At 41.1% G+C, this 22,983-nt stretch overlaps 2 protein-coding genes across 2 annotated transcripts; one reads left to right on the plus strand and one right to left on the minus strand.

The window, feature by feature from the left end:
* Positions 1-5,302: 5,302 nt before the first annotated feature.
* On the minus strand, positions 5,303-22,732 carry ints11 (integrator complex subunit 11). Its single transcript, XM_017487711.3, has 18 exons — positions 22,415-22,732; positions 21,907-22,004; positions 21,720-21,793; positions 20,016-20,244; positions 19,736-19,834; positions 19,177-19,211; positions 18,959-19,097; positions 18,784-18,848; positions 18,298-18,487; positions 17,242-17,325; positions 16,655-16,744; positions 16,177-16,339; positions 15,355-15,465; positions 15,060-15,121; positions 14,794-14,936; positions 13,587-13,716; positions 11,630-11,688; positions 5,303-6,266 (listed from the first exon to the last, which is right to left on the minus strand). Exons 1-18 carry the CDS (start codon positions 22,440-22,442, stop codon positions 6,254-6,256), a joined length of 1,812 nt encoding a protein of 603 aa, XP_017343200.2. The 5' UTR covers positions 22,443-22,732; the 3' UTR covers positions 5,303-6,253.
* LOC108276216 (lysophosphatidic acid receptor 6) lies at positions 8,103-11,136 on the plus strand. The gene is made up of 2 exons (XM_017487708.3): positions 8,103-8,224; positions 9,015-11,136. The coding sequence occupies exon 2, from the start codon at positions 9,037-9,039 to the stop codon at positions 10,000-10,002; it is 966 nt and encodes a 321-aa protein (XP_017343197.1). The 5' UTR covers positions 8,103-8,224; positions 9,015-9,036; the 3' UTR covers positions 10,003-11,136.
* Positions 22,733-22,983: the final 251 nt, after the last annotated feature.

Here is a 22,983-nt window from a genome sequence, read left to right on the forward strand (position 1 = left end):
CCGGAGGAAACCCCTGCAGCACGGGGAGAACATGCAAACTCCATCATCATCATCATCATCATCAAAAAATACTAATAATCGACTCCTCATGGAAAACATCGCCATATAAAAGCACATTTTTGAACATTTCAGAATATATCAGAATTACAATGTTAATATATACCTTGCGGCTGGAACTACTATCCAAGCCATGAAATTATATCTAATTAATCGACACCTTCTGACCAATCAGAATTGAGAATTCAACAGATAAGATGGTGTAATGAGACATAGGGTAAGAAAGGAAAGAATCACACCTGCTTGATCCATCCTGATGCCCTACCTCTGGATGGAGCTCTCACCACCTGGAGGCTACAATCTTCCACTGAGGACGACCCCAAGCAGTGCAGCCTGGAGATCACTGAGGACGACCCCAAGCAGTGCAGCCTGGAGATCACTGAGGACGACCCCAAGCAGTGCAGCCTGGAGATCGCTGAGGACGACCCCAAGCAGTGCAGCCTGGAGATCGCTGAGGACGGTGCCGCTTGAAGAACCATGAAATGGTTTTGGACCTCAGTTCCACATGGACGTTCTCGCTGTGGTTGCTGGGACTACGGTTGCTGCGATGGCCTTGGGACTGCAATCACCACATACAATCTTGCACTCACTTTATTGAACAGTGGACTAGTTCAACAAACAGACTTCATATAAAATCATAATGAACTTTCTTTTACTTTCACGCTATCCACTGTGACCCAGATGAGGACGGGTTCCCTTCTGAGTCTGGTTCCTCTCAAGGTTTCTTCCTCGTATCATCTCAGGGAGTTTTTCCTCACCACCGGCTCGCTCAATAGGGATAAATTCACACACTTAAAATCTGTATCCTGTGTTTATATGTTTCTGTAAAGCTGCTTTGTGACAATGTCCCTTGTTGAAAGCGCTACACAAATAAAATTGAACTGAATTGGTTTTGGGTACATTTTTGCTATTGATGTTACCATCAGCATATAGAGCATGAATGATACTGCAGTATCAAAAAGGAGAAAAAAAAAAGAGAAGAAGCTTGTGTGTGTGGACAATAAGGGGTTTCCTGTCTGTCAGCTCAGTTCACATTTTGTTTTTTATCTCCCTCTTATGGCAGACACATGCAGTAGAGCAGCTTAGAGGTTCAGTTTAGAGAGAGATGTGAAGCGAGGCTCGGCGACGATGACCTACTTTCACTCCCTTTCCTCTCTCCATTTCTCCTCGTTCCCCCTCCCAGTCTCTCTCCTTCTGGTCTGTCGGAGGAAGCCAAGATCTGCTCTGCACCCCTGAACACTCAGCGTTTAACATTATTCATACTGCAGGTGCGAGATCCAATCAAAAACCAAGGTGTGGATCAGACCAGACTCTTCTCACTCAGTGTTTCAATGGAAAATCTGCTCTCTCTGATCCATGATTTATCTGTAATGTCAATATTAATATATATTAAGTCCACTAGTCGTTGCTGTCAGGTTTTCCCCACCTCATTTTAATCCAGAGTGACCTTTCAAAAAAAGAATCCATGCTAATATTCTAAGTTATCCTTCTGCATCCTTGAATTTTCATCCTGACTATAGATTCATTATCGAACTCATTCGATTGAGTCATTTACGCGCTCGATTCCCTGATCTCGGAGGTCCACGACGTCTCGTCTTGCCTCAGACACCCAAACACATTTAGATGGACCGGATTGCTAAACGGATCTGAGATGGTGAGACCCTCTCAGCACTTATGGCTAAGGCTAAGGTTTCCGTCGGAGAGTGTGTTATATAAACGCATATCCGGTAAATCCCAGTTTCTGCGGCGTCTGCTTTGGTCGATAATTTCAGGCGGATTATGTGGCGAAAACAAGGTTTCAGATGACGTAAACACAGAAAAGAGCTTTTGGCTGACTCTGTGCATATACACCATTCTTATGGAAAATTAAACAGCCTTAACAGTACCAACTCTGAGTTTAAATTCATACTCAGCTTTTTTTTTTTTTTTTACTCTTATCTTTATCTAATGCATCTGAAGTGTGTGTGTGTGTGTGATTACCACAGATAATAACTCCGACATGTTTCCCTGTACTGCGAAAAGAACAGAAAGGAAAACCTGAGCTCACTTATAATGGACGTCTACCGGCAGCTGTTCATTTCAAAACTACCTAATCTACACGGGATTCTTTGCATAGTTAAGGATTCTTCGCGTAGGGGTACTACATGGAACACTTTTAATACTGCTGTAAGGTTCTATGTAGAACCTCTAATGAATCTGTCATAGGACCAGAGCTCAATTGAAATATTTATACCTTAGAATGTAACAGTAAAATCTTGGGATGAGATATACACAAGAAAAAGTCTTAATAAAACAGGTCCTTTATGTATGAGAGCAAAAAAATACAAATAAAAAGTCATTCTGTCTACTAATCTGGACCCAGAATAAATGATTGGCTGATTTAGAGCTTAACTTCCTAATTCTTTTATCGGAAATGTTCACCGACGCTCCAACATCTGGTCTTAGACTTCTTCGAAAAGTGAGTTTAGGATTTCTACACTTTTTTTTTTGGTCAGTACAGGGAAATATGTCGCAATCACAAATACACTACAGATGTTGTAGATAGAGATTTGGTCATGGGAAAAAAATGCTTTAAGCTTTGCTTCTCACCGAGGGATACTTCATGACCAGGTTGAAGGATAAATGCAGCTGGGACATGCTGAAAGTCATCGAGTTGGGCAGAATTACATTTACCTACCAAACCAGGTGAATCAGGTGTGTGCTCTTCAGGGAAGGCACGATACTGTGTGGAACTTCAGACCCCTGCTGCTGAATCCTTGCACCACACAAACACACTCGGTTGCGTCGTTTGCAATGACCTTGTGTTCCCAGAGAAGTAGGACATCAATAAGCCTCTATATACAAATGATGATGGGGATGACTACTGCTAGAGGCACTTAGTGAGCTTGCTAAATTGTCTTCCTGAGGCATTCAACATAATGCGTTTTCCTTTACATGAGTAGCCCAGTCTCTTGATGTCCACCTACAGGTCTCGGCATCAAGAACTGCATGGTTGTCCTCTTTTCCACTGGCCTTTAGGGAGTCTAGGTGAGGGCTTGTCTGGAAACATTTACTGGAGTATTTTTGAAGCATGTGTCCAACCCATGTGCAGGATCTTCTTATGGTTTCTTTGTCCCTTTTGGGCACCTGTTTTTTTTTGATGAAGATCTTTTTGTTAGTTGTCCACCATGCCTCTGCACCATAGAGAAGGACTGACTTGACATTGGCGCTCAAAAAATCTGAGACATTTAGCGAGCTTGCTAAAGGCTGATTTATTCAGGCTTATTCATTCATTTATCATACACTTCCTGGGGCATGTGTCTTCCTGGGACATTCCTGTCCTGTGCCCTCCTTTACAGGAGTAGCCCGGTCTTTTGATGTCCACCTCCGGGTCTCAGCACCAAGTGTTGCACGGTTGGCCTCTTTTCCGCTTGCCCTGGGGATCCTAGGTGAGGGCTTGTCTGGAAACATTTGAAATCTGACCTTGATTCATAGAGTCAGGTCTTTGGTGTCTCAGATGTTTGTATTTTTTTTTTTTTTTAGCTTCAGGAAGGCTGCAGTCTCCGTTAATGCTAATCAGCAGGGAAGAAATTTAGTTAGTCGATTAATCAGTTTCGTGTGATTGTGCGTACCATTTGGACTTTGGCGAAATGTTTAAACGAGCTGTCATTTATAAACAAACCGTTATGACACCTATCGGATACGTAAAGTTCTAGTCCGGGAGCAGGTTGGATCGAGCCGAGCCGATTTACAACCATCACCTGTTCAGAATTCAATTAAAACTTAATCTATTTAAAGTTATAACAAAAGTATAACACGGTCGGTCACGCTAAAAAGTGCTGATGTGCAGAAATTTACCCCCGAATGAGATCACTAAAATTGAGCTGTCGCTTGATCATTTCCTTGACCTTTATGCGAATCTGTCTTAATCGCATTAGTGCGAGCCTAATCACATAAGCAGGCTCAGAATGCCATATAAAGAATATAGACGCTGTAAACTCTCAAGTCCAAACAGGCTGTTTTAGGCTTTACCCAAAATGAGGTCACAGTCAGTCTGAAGCCAAGAGGAACATATCAGGGTCAGAGTTGGAAGGGTGACAAAGACACACACCTCACGGGGACAGTGGTGGCTTGGCGGTTAAGGCGCTGCGTTACTGATCAGAAGGTCAGGGGCTGCCACTGTTGGGCCCTTGAGCAAGGCCCTTAACCCTCTCCGCTCCAGGGGCGCTGTATCATGGCTGACCCTGCACTCAAGATGTACAAGAAAGGAGGAAAGAGTTCAGATGTTACGGCTTCTTTACTATCGATCAGAAATCCCAATCCCAGGCCCTTGATTCTCAAATGCACAATATGCCTGTGTCACAAGACATCAGTACATCACTGTGGGGGGAATTATCAATAAGAATAAACGTAAAAGTGGTCAACAGTCAATATAAGAACTTCCAGACCATCACTCTCAGGAAAAAAACAGTTCCTCCAGGATTCTTTGACTATCTGAGTCCTCAGCATTGTAAAGGGGGGAATAAAAACCCCAGACAATTAAAGAGGTGAGATTAGAAATAACGGACACGCACTGAATCATTTTCCAAACAGAATGCCAGCTACGTCCACAGAGGAAGTGTAGGACGCCTCTGAAGTGCCGAGGAGTCAATAGACATGACGCGAAGTTAAAGGTCAGAGTGCACAATGCCTCGTTCATCCCGTAAGCCTTCACTGGAATCTTCGCTGCAAACATCTTCTGTGTATAGTTTTCTACATGCTTTGTTTTTATCGACTCAAATCCAACTTTATGTCCCTGACTGCCCTTTCCATCAACAGATTATGTGCTAGGATTCACTAATGGAACATTTGGCCTCTGGACTTTTTTTCTCTCTCTCTCGCTGTCTCTCTCTCTATCTCTCTCACTCTGTCTCTTTCTCTCCATCTCTCTCTCTCTCTCTCTCTCTCTCTCTCTTTTAAAATCCGATGCATATTTCATTATATAAGAGACGTGAGTAAGGTTAAAATGAAAGCAGAGCTATGTAATCCAAAAAATCCAGAGAGAAAATGAATACGAAATAAAGAACTCAAATGAACAGCGCCATCTGGTGTACTGCTTGTGTAATAAAATCACCTGATGAGGAAAGATGTGGCATTTCCTGTAGTTTTGCATATCAAGGTTGAACGCATTAGGTACTGTGCTTTAGGGATGGAACTGAATACAAAAAATTATTTGATGTACAAGGAAAAAATGTATTCGAAATATATATACGAATACAGATCCAAATAGAGTACGCATTATCATTTTATTATTGGAAAGCTGTGCAAGAAAGGTATGCATCAAGACTGGGATTCTGGACGATCCAAAAATAACAACAACAACAACAACAAAAGGCATGAGTGAGAGGTTTTTACTTTCTTGAGTGGTTAGATAAGAATCTTGTGGGACAAAGAAAGACCATGTACATGAACATGAACCATTTACAGCATCCTTAGTAAATGCCTGGTCAGGGTTGAGGAGGGTTTCAATCAGGCTACTAATTTGTTAATATGCTGGGAAATAAAACTAGATAAATTTGTTGGAAAAAACTGCAGGTAAGTGTAAACAAAACCAAAACAAACAAACAAACAAACAAACAAACACAGCCCCGAGCTGAAACCAGTGATGGACCTGAGTGATGTAGCTGAGGTTGAGGAACTGTCAGAGACGGTTCACACTATTTCTATTTCTGAGATTAAAAAAAAAAATCCTTCTGGTTTAGGTCTTCGCACATACAGATCATGTCAGATTGTGCAACACATGCTACAGTGTCAGATTAAATCATCTTTAAAAAAAAAAAAAAAAAGAAAAAGAAAAAGAAAAAAAGAAGAGTGTAAAATCCAGAGCTGAAAACAGAGTAGAACTCTCATGCCTCGCTTTGGGATAAATCCATCAGCGAAGTGCACACTGTATCAGCACGATAAACGATTCATAATACAAGATGCATATTAGAAAACATGACACGTTTTAATGAGTTGATAACACAAGATAAACAGATTTTTAAAAAACCCCAAACAATAGTATATGATTTCATAAAATGGATGATAAGGTAATAAGAACAGACGCGTTTTCATATTCTCTTATGAGGTTTGCATCTTCAGGAGCACTTCTGATGGGTTTTTTTTTTTTTGGGGGGGGGGACAAAGTGGGTCAAGAGAGGCTGCAGGCTTATTCAATTCAGCAGCTTGTTTCAGTTCCTCACCGCAACTCTCTGGAAGCACAAATCATTAAAAACAATAAAAACTGACTCCAAGCTTGTCATGTCACATATCGCATCGGAGTATCAGCCTGTAGAAAAGACTTCCTATTAAAAGTGCTTCTTGAATAACGCGTGGTGCGGACGAAGTGAAGAGTTCCGGACGCACGTCGTCTTTGATTTGATTCGACAACTCGAGGTACAAAGCGTGTTGTCGTTGCATTATGCCGCCGTCTAAACATTAATATGGTGTGTTTTCGTTACAAATACACAGTGCCAATTAATTTAGCAGTTCTATAATCCTATACACCGATACACACAGCCCTAACATTAAAACCACTGACAGGTGATGTGAATAACATTGATTATCTTTTCACACTGGAACCTATGAGGGGTGGGATATACTGTATTAGGCAGCGAGTAAACAGTCAGTTCTCGATTTCAATGTGTTGGAAGGAGGAAAAATGGGCAAGTGTGAGGATCTGAGCGACTTTGACAAGGAGCAAATTGTGAAGGCTAGATGACCGGGTCAGAGCATCTCCAAAACGGCAGGTCTTGTGGGGTGTTCCCAGTGTGCAGTGGTTAGCACCTACCAAAAGTGGTCCAAGGAAGGACAACCGGTCATTGTCGCTCAAGGCTCAGTGATGCCTTGGGCATACACTAATGGAAGAAGACAATTCGGCAGCGTGATTCTCTGGGCGACGTTCTGCTGGGAAGCCTTGGGTCCTTGGGCATTTATGTGGATGTTACTTCGACACGTATCACCTACCTAAACATCGTCGCAGACCAAGTACACCCCATTCATGTACGGTATTCCCTAATGTGCCCACTTTCCCCAGGATAATGCGTCCTGCTACACTGCAAAAATTGTTCAGGAACATGACAGAGTCCAAGGTGTTGACTCGGCCTCCAAACTCCACAGATCTCGATCCGTTCGAGAATCTGTGGGATGTACTGGACAAACGAGTCCGATCCATAGAGGCCCCACCTCACAACTTACAGGACTTAAAGGATCTGCTGCGAACATCTTGGTGCCAGATACCACAGCACACCTTCAGAGGTCTTGTGGAGTCCACAAGGGGGACCTACACAATATTAGGCAGGTGGTTTTAATGTTATGGCTGATCAGATATGTACTGTATATCCTTGTAGGCTATAACTGTTTAAAATCAGTAAACTTGCTGACTCTATTTTGAACCAAAAAAGTCTGATCTGTCCACAACACACAATGCCATCTGTAGTTCTAATGTCGCATGGTGACGTTTCAGTTCGACATTTTGTGAGAGATATATATATATATCTATATATATTTACATGTTTTTCAGAGAAAATATGATTATTTAAAAAAAAAAAAGTTCTAATGACAATTTAAAACAAAAACAAAGATAAACAATGTCTATTATTGCTTGAGTGGAAAACGTGAATCATTGTGTGTAATGTTTATTTCACACAATCACATTTGCCTTTTTTTTTTTTTTTTTTTTTTAAAGAAAGCTGGAAATCTTTTTGAAAGGTGCTACAGATTCTTTTCTTTGCATATTTTATCTTGGGGTGATGTGAACAATTTAATGTAGTCTAATCTAATTGCGTCAGCTCGAGGGCGGACCACAAACACAAGCCCACGGAGCGCTATACACAACTCAGGGGTGAATAAATAGAAACGATGTACGTATTAAATGTACAGCAGAGCCCCTGTGGGTGAAGCTCACCGGTCCAAACATCATTACAGCAGCTTTATTTCCGAGTGTGACTTACAGAGCGGAGGTTGGGGGAAGAACGTTCGCCACATGACTTCCTGTCTGCATGTGCTCTTGTATTTTTTTTATGTCGAGTGTGAACCACGGAGGTGGAAGAAACGTTTTCCACCAGTGTCTGAGCGAGGTGACTGAAGAGACGCACGGAAAAAAAAAAAGGCACATGTCAGGAGATCGCTTTATCGAGGACTGATTTACACCCGAACTCCAAAAGACGTGGTAAGATGTTTCGTCATCTTCTGTGGATTTAACATTTTAAGACAGTTTTGTTGATTTTAAGCTTTAGTGTGCTAAGAATAAGGATCTAAAATTGGATGTTGTGATTATCGTATAGCAGCGATCTTAGATCTGATGTTAGAGTCAAACAGAAAGAAGATGGCGTATCGGTTCATCGCGATACAATGAATTAATAAGAGACGTGCACTCTTAACGATAAGGGTTCTTCAACGGTTCTTTACAGCACCATCGGTTCTGTAAAGTTCATCGCTTTTTCTTCTCGTCATGAACCATTTTTTCCTAGTACCTGGTTCTTGAGTTGAGCTATATGGTTCTTTTGCGATTAAAGTAGTTCTTTATGTTTGTGGATTGGTTCTTCAAGGTACTATCCCTTACCAGGTTAAAGTGAACTCTATAAGGCTCTTTGTGGGACTGGAAAAGGTTCTCCTAGCATCACTCTTAAGAACGTTATTTTGGTTATTTAAAGCACTAACTAAGGGTTTTTGTTTTTTTTTTTTTTTAGAGAACTTATGATAACATGGTTCCTTTTGGCACTGTTGTGAAGAACCAATTCTGGGATCTTTAACGCACCAGTAAATAGAAGGTTCTCTAAAGAACTTGAGAGTGAAAGGTTCTTTCGCAACTTAATAGGGTTCTCCTAAGGCATCAGACTGCAAAAGTCTTTTCGGCTGCAATTGGAAGCTGTATTCTTATTTTTAAGAGTTTGATAAAAATTTTCCAGATCAAACGTGAAACTGACTACGTACATGTTTTTACCTTTATTTTACGAAAGAAACCAGAATAACCCTCTGAAGATGAACACCTCCAGCAACATCTCATGCGACGGCAAGTGGAGTGCCGATTTCCAGTTCTACCTGTTCCCCATCACCTACATCCTCGTGATGGTGTTCGGTCTGCTGGGGAATCTGGGAGCTCTTTACGTCTTCATCTTCAAAACAGAGCACAAGTCCCCCTCCAGCGTTTACATCATCAGCCTTGCAGTGGCGGACACCATTTTCCTGTGCGTCCTCCCCTTCCGCATTCACTACCACCTCAACAACAACAACTGGACCTTCGGAAACACGGCGTGTCGCCTGACCGGTACGCTCTTCTTCTCCAACGTCTACATCAGCATCGCCTTCATGAGCTGCATTTGTGTGGACCGCTACCTTGCCACCGTCCATCCCCACATGTACCTGCGGCTCCGTAACACGCACTGTGCTGCGGCTGTCTCCGCCTGCCTCTGGGTGCTCGGAGGGACGACCATTTTAACCTTCATGTTCACATCTCCGGATATGCATACGACCGGGGCGCAGGTGAGCTGCTTCGAGAACTTTTCAGAGGACGAATGGAAGACGAATCTGGCTCCGTACAGCGCCTACAGCCTGGTATTCGGCGCCTTGCTTCCCTCAATCATCATCTTGGTGCTCTACCCGGTGGTGGCGCGTCGGATCGCACGGATCAAGACGCGAACAGCGCGCAATGCCCTGAGGATCATCTACACCATCCTGGCCATCACAGTCCTCTGCTTCTTGCCCTACCACCTAGTGTACTTGCTGCACGTGCTGTGGCGAACTCAGGTCATCCATAACTGCTTGCTAGCTGACGTTATCTACAAAGCGAGGCGTGTTACCATGGCGCTGGTCAGCATGAATAGCCTACTCGACCCTGTGCTGTACTACTTCGCCACCAGCCACTGCAAGTGGACCTGCAAATGGAACTTCAATAAGCTGAAGCCAAAGAAGAAAAGAGGCGTCTACGCCATCTCGGAGACTTTATAAGCTCAATGAAGAAACAATCTCCATTTGTCGAGATGAGGAGGGGCGCCTATGTGACTCATACACCTTACGAGTAGCTTGGAAGGAGTTTTCTGGTGAAATATTCTACTGTTTGAAATGATAATTGATTGACCAGGGGCTGAAAACTGAAGGAAAAATGTATTTTTCATTTTGTAATCTTTGTACATAAAACTCTTGTGTATATAGAACAAAAACCAAACAAAAGGAAACAAAAGCTCAAATCCAATGACTTTTGCATACAATCTTGTCTGTATTTATCTTGTTGCTGTTGGACGTTGAAAGCGTGAGTGAGTGGAAGGAAAGAGGAAAGAAAAAAAGTAACTAGAGCAGCATTGTGCAGCGCTGCTTAGCCAAAAATAGTTGTTTGGTTGAATGGTTTACTTCTGGGTAATGTTGTGTTCTTCTGTGCATTTGACCACTGTGTACGTTACAGTTTGAAACATGCTAGGAGCGGCAGCAGAGGTAGCAATGTAACATGTTTGCAACAGTTAAAAGGGCTGCTCTAGGAGGATTTATGCCCAGGGAGAATGGTTGTGAAATCCAAGGGATGAGAACCACTGGAGTAAGGAACTTCACTGGGTAGATGCTTATAGACAGAAATGCGTTTTTAATCAGTACTTTGAAAAAGTCAGCCTTGGGTTACCATCCAATCATACGCCGTGGCAAACCGATCAAACTGTGACATCATAGCAACCATGAAAACGTTAGTGAGGAGTTCATTTGGTCAATTTCCAAAATGGCTGCCGAGTTTATTCCTCAATGGAAACATTTATACGCTGGTCGACGGAAAGGAAGAGTTATGGATGATGACAGAACTGAAAAGATGAGTTTTAGTTGTTGTTTTATTATTATTATTCTTTTTTTTTTAGCCATCATGCTGCGCAATCTTAAGGTTTAAATGAGATGCTTAGGTTTTAATCAGCGACTCTAAATCACTGAAGTTGTGTATGAAATGAAACGGTGGAATTCGTGTTTATCTAGAAACTTCGTGTAATCCGATCTCTGTGGGTGCAAAATAAAAATGCATTGTACGCTGTGCCTAAACTTTCGCCAGGTGGGCATTTCTGTTGCCATAGTTACCACAGCAAATCATAGCTGTGTATATATATATATATATATATATATATATATATATATATATATATATATATATATATATATATATATATATAAAGAAAACAAAGTGAGCAGTGAAAGTGTCAAAGACAATGTGACATTTGAACACTGAATATATTGTCTGTATAGTGTAATATATATTTACTGCAACATTTTATGCTAATTATCTCAGTAGGTGTGTAAATACACACAGTTTTGCAATAAAGCTCTACAGCTTTTATATATATACTTGCATATCAACACACACACACACACACCACTGTAGAAGTTTCAGATCCTAAAAGTAACCTGTACTGTGTGGAGCGTCTTGCAGTGTAGAGAGGGTGTACATACTTATGTTTTTGAAGAGCAACACATTCTGGGGAAGTGATTTTTTTTGTGTTTTTTTTTTTGTGGTATTTATTTATTTATTTATTTATCATCGTCTTTTTTTTTTTTTTTTTTTACAAGAGGTTTAATTCATTCATTTTGAACAATATTAGTAGACACTCACAATCCGGAAGGAAGTCCTTTCTTCAGCAGATTAGAAAGAAAACTGCCGAGCTCTTCGTCCTAAGAAAATAAATAGAATGAAATAATAATAATCATTACAACATGAGAAAAATCTGTTCTATCATTACATTATACATTTTATATATTCATTAACTATATTTATTCTAGTCATGTATCATTTTATTACTTTATATATTAAAACGTGTGCTCGCAACGATAATAATGAAACTTATTAAGAATTATTCAGAGTACATTTTTTTAATCCGTTTAATAAGCTATTGTTTATTCATGCAAATAGTTTTTCAGAGATTTTCACTCCTATTGTTTTGTCTTTAGCGCTAATAAATGATTGTTCAACTGTACTGTAATTGCTTCTGCAGCTAAATAAAGACGTGTGTGTGTGAATTAATGCTGGTCTGTGACATTTATGCTGGTAAAATGAGAAAAAAAAGATCAATAAAACTAAACTCGGGCTCTGAGTGTTAAACAGTTTGTTAAGTGATTACACGGTAAATTCCGCTGGGGTGAAGGGTTACGCTGGAGATTTAACCATGTGGAACATTTGTGCTGGTATTATTCTCTCTCTCACTCACACCAACACACACACACACACCATGTGGAACATTTGTGCTGGTATTATTCTCTCTCTCTCTCTCTCACACACACACACACACACACACACACACACACACACACACACACAACACCAGTCAAAAGTTTAGATACACTCATTCTTTCTGTATTGATTTTTTCACCCACATTTTATAACAATAATAATAATAATAATAATAATAATAATAATAATAATAAAGTCATCAAAACAGAAATGGAACTATGGGAATTATGATGTGATAAAAAAAAAAAATCAAAAATAAATCAAAATAATTGAATATTTTAGCATCTTCAAAGTCGACGCCCTTTTCACCTAGAATTTCCAGAAATGAATTCTTGGCGTTTTCTTGAGAAATTTCCCTGAGATGATTTTCAAACAGGATTAAAGGACTTCACACCGACGCTGGACTCTTATCGGCTGCTTTTCGGAATATTTCGCTCCGAGTCGTCGGTTTAAAATTTTTTTTTTGTAAATAAAATGTTAGTTTTCTAATGAAAGAAATAAATATGTCGGCACGATTATGTTTTTTACCGACAACACCGAATTTCAAACATTTAATCACACCTTCAGATCAAAAGATTTTTTACATCATGAGAAACATTTCAGTCGAGTGTCCACAAACTTTTGACCGGCAGTGTGTGTGTGTGTGTGTATATATATATATATATATATATATATATATATATATATATATATATATATATATATATATATATATATATATGTATGTACACATACACACACAAACATACAAACTCTAGAGACTGTTTGAAATGTGTGAAAATCCCAGGAGATCAGCACTTTCTGAAATCCTCAAACCAGCTCATCTGGCATTAACAAAAACAGCCACGGAGATCACACTGCCCCCGTTCTGGTGTCAATCTGACTCTCTTGACCTGAGATATGATTTTATGTATTGTTCTGCTGCCACACGTCTGGCCGACTGATAACCGCATGGATGCGCAGGTGTTCCTAATAAAGTGGCAAGTGTATAGCGGGAACAAAAAATGCAAACGCTTGAATCTCCCTTTCTGAAAGGGATGTAAATATTCCTTAACGATGTTCACGCTCACTTCTTCCTTTCACAACTGCCTCTCTCATATCCTCAACTTCTGAATTCTCCAATTTCAATTCGCTTCCTATTTCAGAGCCGTTCTGTAGATCGAGACGGTCACGACGACACCTTTTAGAAGCCTCTTGTTTCGTTTTGGTGATTTCTCACGTTGTGGGACACGAGTAAACTTCGCTCCGAGTACTCACCTTGTTCACCTATATGAATACGCCGGAGCATACCTTCTGTATGGGTATGTCTGAGTGTGTATCAGTGCTTCACAACGACATTTACCTGATAGCTCCAGGAAAGCAGGATAACTTTAAGATTGGGTTCGTCGCTGGACGAAGACACTTTGAGGACGATGGACTCGACGATAACGGTGCCGTCGGGAAGGTGCTGCACGCTGTAACCTCTGAGCATGCTAATAAGGCGTGAGGAAAAAGGGTTACGATTAAGGTCAGGGTAGAACCACAAAACAAACACACTGTACTTCAGTGCGCTGTGATGACATTTAAAAACTGGAAAGGCATCACGACGTGTGGGAGGAAATGAGTCACCGAGTAAACCACAACATTTTTATTTAGAGGATGGAAAAAAAAAAAGCCCCCTGTGTTTATGCTAAAAAAACACAACAACTTCACACACACTCCGGATAAAAAACACAGTGTTGACGGAATGAATGTCATTGTTTCAATACATTTCAAATAGTTATAATAATAATAAATAAATAACGTGTTTACTTATTCCAAGACTAAAATGTAGGGAAAGGGGCTCGGGCGTGAATAAGCGAATGCCGTTTCTGGCACGTCTTATTTCCACGTATTCACCCTCCTCGACTTCTCCACGTTTTGTAGTGTTACAGGTGTACTTACATTGTATTCATATGACACTTTCACTGCATCCAGCTAATTATGGGAATTCTGACGCCAACGGGTTGCGCCAGAACTAATTTCACATATTTGTTTAAAAAAAAAAAACAACAACTATTTTAAAAATTGAATTCGCAAATGATTTTTCTAACTATATTGAATTTTACATTTAGAATGTGAAATTCTACTGTTATAGGTATTGGTTTAGGGGTGAATACTTATGCAAGGCACTGTATATTGTCTTTACATATTAAGCATAAAAAATCCTCCTGCATGTAAGAAGTTACAGAAACCTATCCCAGGAGTCTGTAGATGTGATTTGGCATTCTCTACGACATTATTCTGTTACACCCTATGTAGTGAAGAAAACCGATTTTGGATTTAACTTCACTGTGTGTTGGCAGCAAAGATATTTACAATTTAAATAGTGCCCCCCCCACCTCACCTCCCCCCACCTCTTCACATTTCTGCCAATGTGGCTCATTTGATCCAACTGCTTTTGCACAGAAGGTAACCATGACAATCAATATGGAGTCTCTAGAGTTTCTTAAAGACAACAGGTTGGTGTGTGTGTGTGTGTGTGTGTGTGTGTGTGTGTGTGTGTGTGTGAGAGAGAGTGTGTGTGAGACCTCTTGAGATGGCTGTAGATGCGGGCGAGTGTGTCTGCGTCGCTGTGAGGGTCCTGCAGGTGCACGCGGCACGTAAAACGCAGCTGGTGTTCAGAAAGTCCCAACTCCTTTAAAGCCTGCTCTGGGGAAACCAGCCTCAGAGTCTACACACACACACACACACGGAACGAGAAACAACCACCATTTCAAAAATCAATAGTCAGAATGGAACATATAAGCAAAGGTCACTAGGTAAAGTGATCGTGATAATAATGTAATCGACGTACATTGTCCTTCATGATCAGAGTTCCATGCATGGTGCGCGGCTTCTTAGGGTCGGGTAAAGGACCTGGCACGGGTGGGGGAAAGAAATAAAAAACTGTTAAACGTTTGATGCCATTAAAGGCATTTCCGAGATCCTGTTGGTGTTACTGCTGGAGTTAAGTTACTGTTTTAATTTAGTTAGGTGTTGGAATAAGTGCGATGGCTTCGCTGGGCTAGTAATGCTGGACTCGTTTCAGTTTAATCTCGGTGATTGCTTTTGGAGTGAACGTGCTAGCTTGTGGCGTGTTAAGTGAGCACCTCCCAGGGCGATCTCCCTCTTCAGCAGGTTGAGCGAGATGTCCACCGGTACGCTCGGGTTGGTCGTCACTGTGGTGGTCTCTCCGTTAGCCGGCATGAAGCAGCTGATATCTGCAGTGAGAGAAACAGGAACGTGGATGAGAACGATTTTATCGACGAGCGAGGCGGAGCAAAGCGGCAAGAAATGACTGAGTGATTAACTCCTGAGGCCGAAGCTTTTTTTCACCTTAACAAAGGATTCAAACAAAATAAATAAATAAATCTGAGCCAGCGATGACTAATATGTGTCTTCTAGAGGTCAAGGTGTCAGTTTTATCATTTGTCCAAATACAGCCTCAGATGTGGTCCATGAAGCGTCTGATCTTTTTTGTACACTTTTCTGGTCATAAGCTTCAGAATCTTGAGGCTATTTTACCCCAAAAAGGCTTGCTTTGTCACTGAATTGAAAAACAAATAAACAAACAAAACAAAACAAAATTCATGGCATCCTGTCTTTAAACGTTAGTCTTCTTTGAAGCTTAGTGGTGAGTAAAAGAGAATTTCGTAAATTTGCCAGTGGGTTCAGGGGAAAAGTTTGTGGTTGACAAATGGCCTCCTTCTTGAAAAATCGAAATGTCAAGGTTTTTGACATTTCGTGATGAAAAATACCAGTACACCTGTGTAAACATACACCGCAGACTATACCACTGTGCCGTCGAGTCATTCTCATCGGATGCCAATGATGGAATGGGGTGCTCGTAGTTCATTTCCTTTTTTTAGGTTAATATTATCTGATAAAACAGGTGTGTTAATGTAAGGTTGCGTTGTGTGTGCTGCACTCACTGAACTCCTGCTCGATCTTGTCCTTGAGAAACTCCATCTTCTTGGCCTCGCCGTGAACTAGCAGGATGTTGCGAGGTTCGGCCATGCGGATCAGCTGCATGATGCCTTTAGCGTCGGCGTGAGCGCTGAATGACATGTACTCCACCTGCAGCTTCACCTCCAGCTGTTACCACACATGTACACACACACACACAAGAACAATAAATAGCCCATACAGATAATATAACATTGCGTACAGGAGTAAAGTGAGTGCAGACAAAACACGAGTATGTATTTATGTATATACACTACCGGCCAAAACTTTGTAACATGTGTATTTGAGTGTACATGTACATCCGTATGTGTGATATGTACGATCAGATGTTGCGTGCCTGTGTGTGTATTAATGTCACGTGCAGAGCAGCTGCTGGGTCACGAGCAAGTGAAAAGTCATCAGCTAAAGCATGAAGCAGAGCTCAGAGGATAATCGCGTCATTACCGTGGCTCTTCCCTCCATCTCCAGCTTCTTCTGGCCGTTCAGAATCTTGTGTCCGACTGTTCCCTGCACGCAGTACCCTGGCATAATGACCTGCCAGAAATCATTAATTTGACAAAATCAGACAAGATTCACCTCCTGAAGCCAGTTTACAGAAATGGACTATATATTGTACGGTAGATAAAACAGGAAACTAATGAGTGTCACAGTGGTGTGGTGTGGTGTGGTCTCGTCACCGGTTTGTTTATTCCTCTCTTGCATGTAATAAAATGAAAATATGCAGCTTGTCATTGAAACTGTAAAGCCCAAACGCCTCTATTCTTGAAAAAGAAAAAAAACACCCCGGTAACCTCGAACGTATGAACTACATGCGACTTAAGCACGTGCATAACTAGACTCTGAATACGCATAACTTTCCGCACTTAAGTACTGACAATATATATCGGCCTTAAGTGCTGAGAAACAAAGGGAGTGAAAATGAGCTGTGTATATCGTAAACACACACGATATATAGTATAAGCACTGCAAAACCCAAATATCGCGATAACAATTACCATATTGCGTAGCCCTACGTCACTATAATCTCTCACCATGTTCTTTTCATTGCCGGCCCATTTCTTGAAGATCTGTAATGACTGGCCGGCGTGCAACATCCCCGGAGTAGCGAACACCACCTGAAACATACGGACCCGGAGTTACGGATCGGCACAAAGACTCTTTCATTCTATATACAGTCCGCTCTGAAACTCTCGGGACGGCAAGGCCAATTCGTTTCTTTTTCGCTGTAGACTGAAGACATTTGGGTTTGAGTTCAAAAGATGAACATGAGAAGACAGTTTAGAATTTCAGCTTTTATTTCTATGTAAACGTATTAAACGACTTAGGACATAGCACATTTTGTGTCGGATCACTCAATCTGTAGGCTAGAAAAAAAATATTGGAACACGTGATTGATGGGTGTTACCCAGGTGTGTCCTGTTAGATTGAATGTTTAAACAATAAAAAGCTGTGAACCACTAGTCTTGGTTTTAGCCTTCAGTTTCGCTCGTGAAGGCTGCATTTGTTGTTGGAAAGATAAGCCAACATGAAGATCAGAGAGCTGTCTATGGGAGAAAAACACACAAGGACTTTGTTGGACAAAGGAGGAGGGGAAAAAAGTGCAATGTTTTCGAACTGTCAGGTCAATCACCAGACCTTAACCCAATTTAGCAGCATTTCACCTCCTAAAGAGGAGACTGAAACCCCCCACGTAATCCACCCCTCCTGAAAAAATCCAAACAACTGAAAGAGGCTGCGGTAAAAGCCTGGAAAAGCATCGCAAAAGATCAAACCGACAATTCAGTGAAGTCACTGAGTCACAGTTATTGCAAGCCAAAAATATGCAACCAAATATTAAGTGTTATTTAGTTTCATTTACTTCAAGACTGATCTGTTCCTATACTTTTGCTCAGGTGGTCTAATACAAAAGGTCCTATGTTTTATGTTGTTTAACACATCTAGGTGCAAATACCAGGAAATAAAAGCTGAAATCCTAACCTCTTGTCTCGTATCCATCTTTCGGTCTCAAACCCAAATGTCTTTGTCTCTGCAGCACAAACATAGTTTCCGATAGTTTCGGAGGGGACTGAATACTAATAAAATCGTACCATAGGTCCGGGATTGTCTGCGTAGGAGCGATCGAAGGCTTTGATGTGTTTGAACTCGAACATGTTCCTCTGCACGAAGGTTTTGCGAATCTTCTGATTGGTCCACGTGATGAAGAGCTTGTAGTAGTGGTTTGCTTTCTCCGTCATCCCCGTCGAGAAGTAGATGGGTGCTTTCAGATTCATTCTCTCCCTGTTTAAGCAAACACATGCTGCTTATTCGGATTAGAAATAGCTTCGGAGGTCAGATATTTACAGCAAAAACAAAAAACAAAACAAAACAAGCGTTATTTAAATTACCCAGATAAATAGATATACATTTTATGTAATTAACAGAAATGTCTCTCTCGTTAAGGATCAGCTAAAAGCTACTCACATACTACTCCCATTCGTTTAAAAATGAAACCGGTAGGGGTTTTAGAGGGATTCCTGCATTCGGACATTTCACAATTACGTGTGGGTATAAAGCCGGACTGCTTCGGTGCTCACCAGAACGTTTCCAGAAGGATGCAGAGTTCCTGCGCTCTTCCCAAAGCAAACACCGGAATGAGGACCTGTCAAATCATATTAAAAAAAAAAAACCCAAACGAATACAAATATTAACGCACATGTGTATAAACTGACCAACATGCCATTGCTCGTGTATTTACGTTGTTGTTCAGACCTTTCCTCCTCTCTCGATGGTCTCGTGGACTTTCTTTAAGAAGTCTCTCTCTCTGCAGCGCTTCGAGTCGCGGATCGTGGTGGCGTAGGTCGACTCGCTGATCAGAATATCCGGACGACATTTATCGATCCAGGCCGCGCTGGAGAAAAATGATTACGAGGTTACGGCGGGTGCGATTTAGAACTTTCCACCGCTAGTACGAATGAATAAATACTCACCCCAAGTGTCTGTCTGGTGTCATGTTGTAATCACCCTGCGTAAAGACAAGTCAAAACTTACACTTAGTGCAACCAGGCACAGCCTGAAAAGCCAGAAAGATTCCACGTACTGTGTGTCATGTGCATGATATACTGCGTATGTCTGAGATGATCGATCGTGATATTGGAAAGGTTATTTCTGAAGTATATAACCAAGTTGCTCCGAGTCCACATTGAAGATGAATTATTAGAATCGGAGAGGAGTCCATGATTCATCGCACCACCCCGTCAGTGATTATTTCCCTCGAACAGTGCGTTTTGTTCCTCACTTAACAGACAGGTTTGCAGACCTCAGTTATTAATCGTTTAGTATACTGTGTGTAAAGGTTTTCGTAAACCGAACCGAAGGACAACGTTTTGGGAACGCTGATTTGTTCAGGCTCGCGTGCGTATTTTGATAAAAGCCAACCAGCTGGAAGTTACCGAACGTTTGGTAAACATCACTCTGATGCACTATTCTATGCTGATTCATAGATGAATAAATGAACATAACATTATAAACCAGGCGTGTAGCGCTCACCGTGTAGACGACGGACTCGGAGCCGACTTTAATTAGCACCATCGCTGCCCCGAGGACGTGTCCTGCATAGTACGCTTTGATCTCGAGCTCATCATCCACCTATAAGAGAGAGCGTTTACAAAACAAGTACGAGTAACACTTGCAGTACTGGAAACACACTGACTGATGCTGTACGTGATGATGCCTCGAGTAATCCTTGATTGTGTTACAAATCATAAATATATTCGGAAACGAGGTGTAACGTGACCCACACAGGGGTTTTTTTTTTTTTGGTACCCACTTGAACGGTCTGGTGCAGATTCAGCGGCACTACTTTCTTCATGCAATCTTTGATCATCTGTGAGGTGAAGAAGTTGGTCTCGCCCTTTTTGTCCACAGTGATCTTGCGGAAGTCCTCCAGCAGGATGGGGCAGATGGCTTTGGTGGGGTGGGTCATGTAGATCGGTCCCTCATATCCCACCATCTCGCTCATGTAGGGAAGAGCGCCGCAGTGGTCCAGATGGAAATGGCTGAAGGTATGAGGCGAGAGGAATTTAGAGCTAATCTAATTACAGAGAACTGAACCGATATTTAGGCACTAAATATCCAACATAACATACCACAGCTTTGTTGAATTCTTGATTCATCAAAGACACTGGGCAGAATTGTTTCTGACAGTGGTCTCCGACTGCAAAGTTTTCAATAATGCGATCATTCGAATACGTGTCCATAACAACATGCGCAAGGACTCGTTGACGTTTTCTCTGAAGAGATGTTTACATATCATTTTTTGTCTGAAGGAGTCTCCAGTGTCAGCGCTTTGTAATAAGTGCTTATAGAGGTATAGTTTTCCACCATAGGAAAGTCTGAAACGCTTCATAACGGAGATCTCCGCGATCGAACGATTGTTTATAGCTGGTAGCGTTGGTCATATAAGCGAGAACAGGAACTGACTTGTTTTGCAGAAATTCCACAACATGAAACGTAACGTAAATGTGTCATTCCTTAAATAATCAAAAACGGAATTGCTGGGTTACACACTGACGCTTCTCAGCCATGCGTTTACAGGAAAATAATCAACTTTGTGGTGGTAACAGTAACTTTATTTTGCCCTATAATAGGAGCACGGCTATTCAAAATGTGCGAAAATGCTCAAAATATAAAATCTTGGATGAGCAGAAACACCGTTCTTTTCAATTCTGGTAAAAGAAGAATGCTAATGATTGGTACTAAGTGTTCCTGTAGCAACGTTCCTGGTTTTAATCTTGGGCTTGTTGGCTATTCTGTTAAACCTACAGCAGCTACTGTGAAAGATTGTGAACCAATGATCTTATGCTGGTTTTTGACCTTATTATACTTAATTATGACCAGTACTCCATCGTGGGGCAAGTACAACTGTTAAAGCGCATCTATAATGGTTTTGAAACGTGCATAATTTTGTTTTAAATCTCTCATACAATAGATTTACATGCATCCAAGGTAAAAAAAAAAAAAAAAACACTTTAACGTGCTCATAATTTAAACTGCAGCGTTATCTTTTTCCCCAGTGTCACAAACGACTCGTTAAATGATCCGTTCTAAACTCCTCCTTATAGAGAGCATGCTCTGCTCTGATTGGTCAGACGTCCCAGTCTGTTGTGATTGGTCTACCGCTGTCAGCGCGTTTCAAAAAGGAAACGCCCCCTACATAACCATTTTCAGCTCCGCCTGTCAGCAAGCAGCCGATGAAGACAGGAGGCGGGGCTTTTTGTTACAAACCTACGTAGGTTAGTACAGGAAGTAAAGTCTGGAATCACTAACGACTCGTTTCAGCTGTTCAGAATCGATTCCTTCTTCTGGGAGTCGATAACTCCGTTTGTCATGCGCTTTGATCTTTTAAACTTTGCAGACGTTTTTACATCCACAAACAGCTCTAGAACACACTACATGGGAAGTAATGTTTTAAAAGGTAATAGGTTCGCTTTAAGTTTAATAATAATAATAATAATAATAATAATAAACAAACCTTATTATAACACAGTCCAAAAAGTCTGTGAGGCGGCCGTTCTGAGTGATGTAAGAGAAGTCTGGAAAGCGTCTCTAATAAGGGAAAGGAAGAAATCAGACTCAGTTTAGACATTCTGCACTACCGAGACATTTTTCTCCAACATGAGCAGATCATACTGACATTGTTCTGCTGTTCAGTAACTTACGTCATCGTTATATCCCATATGCATCCCACAATCCAGCATTATGTTCTTGCCTCCTATAGAGAGCAGAATGCAGCTGCGTCCGACATCCTGTCCAGCACCTACAAAACATCAGCGAAACAGTTCAAGGCCGTATCCTCGACAATTCCATGCTCTAACAAATGAACAACAAATTACGACAAGAAGCCATTATTCAGGCAAACAGTTGAGTTATGAAGTACACCACAGTACTGTTGAATTCTCGAATCTGATTGGTCAGAAGGTGTTGATTCATTTTCTATCTATGTGTGGTTATGTATTTGATAAAAGATTGTAATATTGGGATATTGCTGTTGTATAAGAGGAATAAAACACTTGTTGCAACTCGGTCCGCATCCCACCGCCCTGTTGTTGATTATTTTTCTATTATAGCACGCTATCCAAATGTTTTATTCCTCACTGTACATTTACAGAGACATATTACCCTACTGTAATGTGACACTGTATAACATTAGAAACGCACGGTTCTTACCCAGTGGCGTCACTTTGATGTCCGGCATCTTACAAATAACATATATATATATAGTTGATATATTCTGAATGACTTTATTTGAAAGCTCAGAATGTCTTTCTGGATGAGTTGGTTAGCTGATAATGAAAGTGCTTGCTGCACCGACACTCCCCTCAACTACATTTATCACTTAACCTCAAACCTTTTCAGTTATACACAACTCCTCTCATGTAACTTCTTCATAAAATAGCAATTACTTTAACACAACATGCGTACAAAACATGAAAACAACCTCACGCGCACAAAAAAAATCAGCGGACATGATGTACAAATGCTGCGACAGTCAAAAAACAATCCGATTGGTTGATTCAAACACGTGACACCGCGGCTCACTTTAATTGGTGCATAGCTCTCAAAACCCGGAAGAATGTATATTGTACAACAGATTCGGGATGTGTGCTTTCTTGTACACCTGTATTCTGACTTATCCCGCCTTCTTCTCTGAAACGCAGATAGTAGTTGGACAGTGTATAGATCAAATAAAAAAACAGGCCAATCAGCGGAGTGAAACATTGTCAATCCCGAAGGAG

Source organism: Ictalurus punctatus, chromosome 15 (assembly GCF_001660625.3).
Source record: "Ictalurus punctatus breed USDA103 chromosome 15, Coco_2.0, whole genome shotgun sequence".
In the NCBI taxonomy this organism is placed as follows: Eukaryota; Metazoa; Chordata; class Actinopteri; order Siluriformes; family Ictaluridae; genus Ictalurus; species Ictalurus punctatus.